The sequence below is a fragment of the Megalobrama amblycephala genome, linkage group LG21 (genome assembly GCF_018812025.1).
Source record: "Megalobrama amblycephala isolate DHTTF-2021 linkage group LG21, ASM1881202v1, whole genome shotgun sequence".
Classification (NCBI taxonomy): Eukaryota; Metazoa; Chordata; class Actinopteri; order Cypriniformes; family Xenocyprididae; genus Megalobrama; species Megalobrama amblycephala.
This window is the reverse complement of record NC_063064.1, coordinates 23332226-23341186: the sequence shown is the minus strand read 5'-3', so window position 1 is coordinate 23341186 and position 8961 is coordinate 23332226. Positions and strand designations below refer to the sequence as shown.

At 39.1% G+C, this 8961-nt stretch overlaps 2 protein-coding genes across 2 annotated transcripts; both read right to left on the bottom strand.

The window, feature by feature from the left end:
• Positions 1-2703: 2703 nt before the first annotated feature.
• On the bottom strand, positions 2704-4420 carry LOC125257043 (UDP-glucuronosyltransferase 1-2-like). Its single transcript, XM_048173459.1, has one exon. It carries the CDS (start codon positions 3668-3670, stop codon positions 3110-3112), a length of 561 nt encoding a protein of 186 aa, XP_048029416.1. The 5' UTR covers positions 3671-4420; the 3' UTR covers positions 2704-3109.
• Positions 4421-5670: 1250 nt separating this feature from the next.
• Positions 5671-8488, bottom strand: LOC125256688 (UDP-glucuronosyltransferase 1A1-like). The gene has a single exon (XM_048172880.1). It carries the CDS (start codon positions 6732-6734, stop codon positions 5844-5846), a length of 891 nt encoding a protein of 296 aa, XP_048028837.1. The 5' UTR covers positions 6735-8488; the 3' UTR covers positions 5671-5843.
• Between the last annotated feature and the right edge of the window lie 473 nt (positions 8489-8961).

Below are 8961 nucleotides of genomic sequence, written 5' to 3'. Positions count from 1 at the left end.
TGAGGCTAATAAGTGTGCCAAAGTTGTGAGAGCAGATGCCACGTAAATTAGCTAATATTTATTACGATAAATTAGTATTTCACAGCACGCGAATGAATAGCTTATAAGAAAGCTCTGTCTAGGCTCTGCCCCGGCACGGGTTGTGTTTATTTATTAGCTATTTATTAGTCTGGCTGTTTGATGAGAACTAGATGAAATGTAGTTGCAAAAAACTCTGTAATAATCCGTACAAATGTATCGGATATATAGTCTACTGTTGCGCGGAGCTGATTCTGGAGCTGAGAACTGATGGCGCGGCTTGATCTTTGGTTGACCAATCAGCGGAAAGGGGCGTTTTATTCCCGCCCATGTAGAAATCGAATATTCAAGCCGTTTATCCATTTTGGTTTTATTGTTTTTCCTTTTGGTGGATTAGAACAAAGTGTGATTAAAACAAAAATAAAAATATGAACAAAACGACTCGAGATTTGTTTATTTATGCTCACGAGGAGGGTTGAATATGTGATAAATGAATGCTTTCTTCGTTTTTCTGTTTAGAAGACAAAAACAAAAAAACAAATTATACGAAGGTACACGGACCCATGTCGTATCGTTAACGTTAATCGATCAATCATTGTTTCAACCGCAGAAAAGCGCCAATAAAATAGCCTGTAAAAATGTCACAGTTCCCTCAGAAAAGCCGTTCAATGTCAAAAACTCGTTAGTGAGCTACAAAAATGAACGTAGAGAGGAGCATTTTGATATATATCCACTGTGACTATAGGCCATTGCATATTCATGTACTTAAAATGTGCTTCAATAAGCTACTGAATGTATAAAACTGTTTTATGACGGCCACCATTTAAATGTTTAGGCCGATATTAAAAATGAGTAGAAACATTATGAATTATGTCATTAAAAAATTATAACGTTATTATAAAAACTTCTTTATGTGTAATTTATATGTAAGTAGCTAACAAATCAATTAATTTTAACCTTTAAAATTATAATGATGTACCAGCTGTGGTTCCCTGTATAGTTTACAGCATTAGTTGAGAGAGATTTTTTTCTTTGAGGAAATTTGCCATGTACTGTACCACCTTATGGGCCCCAAATTAATCAATATTGAATTGAAGGTAATCAAATCGAAATCAAATTGCAAGCTTCTGAATCAAAATCGAATCCAATTGTGAAATTTGTGTCAATGCGCGCTCGGTGTGAAACAGGCTGTACAACCATAAACACAACGCCTCCATCGACTATGTTTAGTTAAATTGCTGAAAATAACGAGTGTTTTGTCACTGTAATATTACTTTGGTTACAATAACTGATGCAAAAACTTGAGAGATCCAGGCTGTGATGACGTTGATGAAAAATGATTTATTCATTACAATTAAATTTAGCCTCACACGCAAACTTTGATCGATAATGAAAATACTTAATAAAACCAAAAGGTAAGATAACAATCAGAAAGAAGTAATTAATAGTTAATAATACAATTTTTGAGTTTTGTAAAATCCAGAGTATTGTATCTAATAGATGAAGATCAAAGACAATAATTAAAACATTTGCAGATAAGAGAGAGGAAGCAGAAGCCAAGGAGAGCAAAGGAGGGAAAAGCTAAATTATCAATGACTCAGTCCATATTACAGATAAGCATATAGGGAAATTCCCAACCCACTCAAACTGATGTTTTTGTTAAAATAAGAAAAGGTTACATGATTTTACCCATTACGTCATAGACTGGTCCAGTGTAAAAAATAGATGTTTTGACCCACTTAAGGGAATTTTGCAAATCTTACACTACCAAATGTCAGCAGAAAATAATCAAATGAGCAACTAATTCTGGAAAACATCACTTCTGCAGTACTTGGCAGGCGTCCAATATCTAACCTCAAATGTGTCAGTGTGACCTCTCACACTGGAACACTTGAAGAACAATTGAACATAGCAAGCATACATAAAGATTAATGACCATAAGAGTACAATAAAGTGTAAATACTTGAAAATATGAGAATTAATATATAAAGTAGAAGTACATAAATATATGAAATCAAAAGTAAAACTGATAAATCATAAGCCATAAACAATTAACATAAATATTAATAAAATGCATGAATATGAATATCGACCATTTCGGATCCACCAATAACGGATAGCGAACACGAGAGATACTAGAACATTGAGCAATGAATCCCCTAAATTATTGTTACATGTGTGTACGGAACACGACTCTCTCTTGAAAATGCGATGACTGACAGCTTGGAAACCATATGGTGAACATGCGGTGCTCACATTAATTTAATAATCGCCTTTTGAAGTTTAATAATCAGATCAGGCCGTATGGTGATTCCTGTTTTTTAGTGCCCAAATTTAAGACCTCTTAAAATGGAAATTAATAGTTTTGTTATAAGATATTTAACACTTTATGGTATTACATTCGAACAAACTGAATTTAAGAAATTTTAAGACTTTTTAAAAACCCACAGAAACCCTGTGACCAATATATCAGTCAGCAGAGCAAAGGCTTCAAGATTCTCACCAGAATGTTTAGCAGACATTGATGGAAATACATACAGTCTTGAGTTTTGTGTGAAGAATCATAGGATGTAAGATGAAGGGGCCTGGCAGGCTGTGGTGGTTGAGTTTAGTCCAATAAGTATCACAATAAGTCATGTCTGGATTTTGCAGAGTATAGGGTCAACAGGTTTTGTACACCAATCCTTTCCACAAAGAAAGCAAGAAAGAAAGAAAGAAAGAAAGAACCAAAACCCTACAGGGAAACAATACTGTGGGTTTGAAAAGATCCTAAACCAACCACCTAAATCAGTCCTAAAAATACCATTAGGCCTAAGCCAAAGCCTAAAATCTGATAGGTTGTCAGGCATGTTGTTCCAGGACTAACAAGGATGTTGATGTTGATACAAGAACATGTGGAATTTGGCAAAATTAGGTTCACCCAAAATGACCCTGGCAATGAATTACATAGACACAGAGTCCAATTCATTTTTTGTTAATAATATGGCTGAGATCCCAGGACCTTTGTCACTCTTTCCAGCCTGGGTTCAAAGTTGAAAAGTTGAGCTTTTTACCTCATTTAGTCCGTTTCTTGTCATGTTGCATTAGTGTATCATGTGATGAGTATAAAGACGATGCTCACCTTTGTCAGTGGGTTTCTACTTTCACAGTTAATACCTCCTATCAGAATCATGTTGGGCATCAGGGGTTTGGGGAACTCCAGGCTAAAATCATACCACATCAACCAGACAGCTCCAGTGCTCAGGATCTCAGTCAGGCTCACATCTCTCTGCAGGAAGTTGGATGTCAACTTCTCAAATGGGCAGTAAATAAATTTAGACTCCAGTGGTTCCAGCATGCTCTTAAGAAGGTTTAATGTGCGCTGACCAAAAGACATGCGGTCTGAGTTTTGTGTCAAGAAACGTGGGATATATGAAGGAGGGCTCGGACAGGCTGTGGCCGCAGCATCGAGACCACACGGCATTCCCCTTAACATGTACACCGCAGGTATGGAAAGATTATATGCCAATATGGCCCCCATTGGATGGGCAGGATCAGTTAAAACAGCATCAAAGTTTTGCTCTTTTAGAAACTCTGTAAGCTCCTGGTTCTTGAACAGACTTTCAGTTGTAGAGTCCATACAGTTAAAAATCTTTCTCAAATGGACTTCCATCCATTGATACCACTAACAGCTTCCCAGTCCAACCGCTCTTCCCAGACGGACTCTGTTCCAGCGCTGCACAACAGACTATACTGATCACTAGACATGAAATTGCTCTGCAGTGCATCTTTCTAACCAAAAAGACTTAAGCCCCGGGTGTACTTCACTTTCACAGTTGCGTCCACGCATCTTTCAAAGTATACTCCACAGATGCGTGCGGATGACCGAGTTCAACACATGCCCAGTACAACTTTTTCTATACTTTTACCAGACATCGTGTCATCAACCGGACATTCGCTGTGCAGGATCAGAGAAGAAAAATAGCGCATCCACCATTGCAACATAGTTCAGAAGATACACCAAGAGCAAAAATGGAGAAAGCATGCTTCTGAGTTTACTCGTCTTGTTTTTTTACTCATCTTCTCTTTACACACTCTTCTTCGACGACTGCACATTGTGCGTATTGACACCTAGTGAACTTTTCTGTCGTGTTGCGCATGCGCTGTTGCACGCGCACCGTCCGTGCGGTCTCGAAATTTGGGCTGCACGCGGACAGGGTGTGTATCGGAAGCCAAACAAACCAAAAGTAGGACAAGACAGTGCGGTTTTACAGAGCTCACGCCGCGCTGACATGTCATCTGCGTGGTTCAATGGACAGAGCCGCACGACCGACTCATCAGCATAGCACGGATGTGCTTGCTTGCGCCACTGAACGGACAGCGTGGCGCGAACTAATCTCACCAGCGCGGCGCTGACCAATTAAAACAGCACAGCGCAAATCACATTACTGCTCTGCTCTGTTCAGCTGTTTTTCCCTTTAAGATAATGAAGATAAAAAGAATGAAATTATACATTTCTTTTGCTAATTATCTTTCATATTAGTAGTAGACTACATGTTTTAAAGGCTTTTGTCACTAAGACCTAATGGATGGAGACAATATGATGTTACACATGCTGCATGCACATGATGTTCACATTCACATAACCAACGCGAATATACGCCAAGACGGGCATTTTGATGTAAATGTGTGTGTATTTGAACGTTTATGTGTAATAATATACCGCAAAAATTTTACACTTGCGAGAGGCAGCTATGTGTGTGCGCTTTGGTCGAGAGCGCACTGACTAAAGACAGTCCCTCAAGAACTGATGTGACGTAATTTCGAACAAAATCAGGCCAAAACGAAGTTCGTTTTGTGTTCTTTTTGGAAGTTCGAAACGGTTTGCCAAAGCGAACCTCAGTGGACTTGAACTTGAAAAATGGTGTGTATTTACATCTTTCTGCGTTTAAAACAACATTCATTCTCATGTTCATTCATTTTTATTTGATGCTATAAATTAACTAGTAGGAAGAGATGATTGGTTCACGAGCCGCTTGAGCTGAGGAGCTACAGCAATCTGTCATGATACATTAAAGAGCCACAAAACGGTTTTTAATGTTCGAATTTCTTAAAAAAAAAAAAAAAAAAAATACACAATTTGAAAGCAGGGACTTTGTTTAATATCATAAGTAACCTGCTCTGTCTTGTCTGTCGACGTGTTGTCAGCTATCCTCTTTTCTCCGCGATGTATTTTTCACTGCATGTGGAGTGACAGCGCCATGGCTTGTCGGACAAAGCAACAGTAACTAAGGGGGGCGGGTCTTTGCGAAGGTTCAACTGGTCTCTTGTCATGTCAAAAATTATGAGACTTTTCAGTTTTATGGACGTCACCATCTTTAATATTACGTTGGTCACTGTCGTTATGGATACTAGTAAGAGAATATGGGCTTGACTCCTGTTGCACGTTCATACAGACAGTGTTCCAGACGCTACTGTAAGTTGCTGTGTGAACGAGACATTTCAAGACTCACACCTGTAAGTAAACGCGGTTGTCAATCCCAAAAACTGACCGTGTGAATGTGCTAGAAAGGTCCTAGAAAGCCCCTGCAGAGCGGCCAGGGTTTACAGCTTTGCAGATACTGTAATGACTTTAAAAATGCTTTAATCGTGAGTCCTGAGAGTCGTGAATATTCTACATTCTAATACATTTATCAGGCCTTTTTGAAAAGTTGACCTTTTCATCACCTCATTTAGTCCATTTCTAGTCATGTAGCATATACAGATTTGAACTTTGATTTGATTGTGAATATCTAGTAGGCCTATACTTGATAGTACGTGCTTTGAAACTCATCATGTGATGACTATTAAGTGAAAGTGATGCTCACCTTTGTCAGTGGGTTCTTTATTTCACAGTTAATTCCTCCTATGAGCTGCATGTTGGGCATCAGGGGTTTGGGGAACTCCAGGCTGAAATCATACCGCATCAACCAGACAGCTCCAGTGCTCAGGATCTCAGTCAGACTCACATCTCTCTGCAGGAAGTTGGACATCACATCCTCATGGGACAAGTAAATAATTTTACACCCCAGTGGTTCCAGCACGCTCACAAGAACGTTCCACACACGCTGACCAAAAGACATGCGGTCTGAGTTTTGTGTAAAGAAACGTGGGACATATGAAAGAGGGTCCGGACAGGCTGTGGCCGCAGCATCGAGGCCACACAGCATTCCCCTTAACATGTACACCGCAGGTACAGAAAGATTATATGCCAATATGGCCCCCATTGGTAGGGCAGGATCAGTTAAAACAGCATCAAAGTTTTGCGCTCTCAGAAACTCTATAAGCTCCTGGTTCTTGAACAGACTTTCACTTGTAGAGGCCATCATGTTAAACAACATCTTCATATTGTTAAACTCTGAAGTCACACTCTCCAGTAGGGATTGATCTGTCAATTTATGAGCATGCTTGGTCAATACCTTGTTAAACAACTCCAGCTCAGATGGGACCGGAAACGTCTTTGTGATGTAGTGTTTGCCTGGACCCAAACGCATGCTGATCTCTGGAATCACCACAATCACTGTGTGACCTTTGCGTCCCATCTCCTCTGCCACGGCCTTCACTCCCGTCCAGTGACTTCCATCCATCGGTACCACTAACAGCTTCCCAGTCCAACCGCTTTTCCCAGACGGACTCTGTTCCAGCGCTGCACAACAGACTATACTGATCACTAGACATGAAATTTCTGCTAAGTGCATGTTTCCAGACAAAAAGTCTTCTCCTGATATTGAAAGCCTCTGAGTGTCTGTTTGTCTCTCTGTGTGCAAATATATCACCTGACTGCTTTTGCAATTTACTATCAGATAGATAGCAAGCAGAGCACTTTCCAGCTGGCTAGTGGCTAGATATAATGTGGGAGAAACCTTTATTTTTAAAAAATGATAAAAAAAAATAAAACATTAAGCACATTTATGGTATAAAGAACGGTCTCTGGTGTCTTTTTACAACAGAAGTTAGAAAGTTTAACTTAATATTTACTTTGTCCAGTTGCAAGCAGTCATGACCGGTTAATAATTTGTCATTCACTGGAAGTGTAGCAGTTTAGAGGATGAATTAATCTTAAACTTGATCCTTATTTGTTATCATAAGCAAGCAGTGGTCACTCAAGCCAAAATATACACTTTGTTACTCCTGGAGAGGAGGAACTGTTCCTCCTGGTCTCTGAGTTGAACAAAGTATCTAAACCCATATAATTTCAAAATAAGTTTCTACAACATTTCTACAACAGTGTTTCTCAAATCCAGACCTGGGGATACCCGTACACACTGCAGCTAGATTCGGTAGTCAGTTCACATTTTAGTGTTTAATCACGTTCTGTACACACACAGTTCAGTAAAATACAGGTAGTGACAACCGCATTTACAGAAATTCTATGCAGTGTGTACAGAACCGAACTGAACTAGTTGTTAATGACGTTAATGTGCATCGGAGATGTGTCTCCTGTAAACATTCAGGATGCCCAGAATGAAGTTGAAAAACACAGATCCACAACATATTACAAAATAAAAACCATAAAATAAACATTGATGTTAACGTGCATCAGAGATCTGTCTCTCTTCTGTATGTGCGGTGAACGAATCTGAGGGAAAGCACAAACCTTACTCTTTCATGTTGCGAACAAGAACAAGCCCTTAATAAACCAAAATAAATTCAAATGCTTAATGCTGAAAATAAGACCAAAATATCCAGATTCACGTGTGCTCACTTTAATAACCCCATAAACCTGTTTGATTTATGAGACGAACTTAAACAACAAGCCCAAAAACATACCTGCAAACTAGTCGCTTTTCGGCGAAATTCGCAGTTGTGAATCAAAATATACCATTTATGTGAAGCTTGTAGATCCGAAGAGTTTTTCTTTCTTTCTGGGGGTGGGGGGTGTCAGGGTGGGTTTGCAGGCACAATAAATCGAAAATACTTTCCCCATAGACTAGAGTGAGAACATAAACGTCTCTCGAGCTGTCCTGATATTTTTTGGCGCTCTGTGGTGCGACTGACACATCGCTGAAGCGCTTCAGTTCAAACAGAGGCAGAGCGCACGTGAACTGATAATCTCTTTCGCTTTACAACACAAAATAAGCATGAATGGATGTAGGATGAATGAATACCGAATGTATGTTGAAAGATCCAGTACAACTTACTGAAATCCATATCATGTCATGTGTAACGTTAATCGATCAATCATTGTTTCAGTCGCAGAAAAGCGCCAATAAAATAGCCTGTAAAAATGTCACATTTACCTCAGAAAAGCCTTTCAATGTCAAAAACTCATTAGTCAGCTACAAAAATGTATGTAGAGAGGAGCATTTTGATATATATCCACCGTGACTATAGGCCATTGCATATTCATGTACTTAAAGGTGTTATAGAGGATGTTTTTGACGACTGAGAAACCAAAGACTGTTAGTGAGTTTTTGAAATGAGCGCATGCGTAAGAACAACCCCCCTCCTTCACAACTCATTTCAAGGGAACGCCTCCCAAAACTCGTGCATGAGTATTGGAACACGAGTGTTTGTTTACCACCGGCATTCACTGTGTTGTGTTAGTGGATTCATTATGTCGGACTCACCGCAGGTAACTCATAATCTGCAGTTGTTACTCCTGACAAAAATATTTGATTGGAAGTTGGTTTGTGATTTTGGATGGCGTTTTTAGCGAATTATTGCGTGCTTTTATTATCTTGCACTTGTGTTAAACTTCTGAGAGTTTTCTGTAAAATAAGACCATTTTTATCAATTTATTCCAAAGTATGTGGGTAGGGCTGTCTTTTAAGTTCAGGTATGCCTACTGGTTTCAGAAATCAAAAATGGTGACTGTAAAAGTACACTTGGAGAGTCTAACGCCTCCTTTAAATTAAAGCTAAATAACTTTTGCTTAGAAGATGTTCTCAAAAAAAATCTTTTTTCTCCTGTTTATTGCCACCT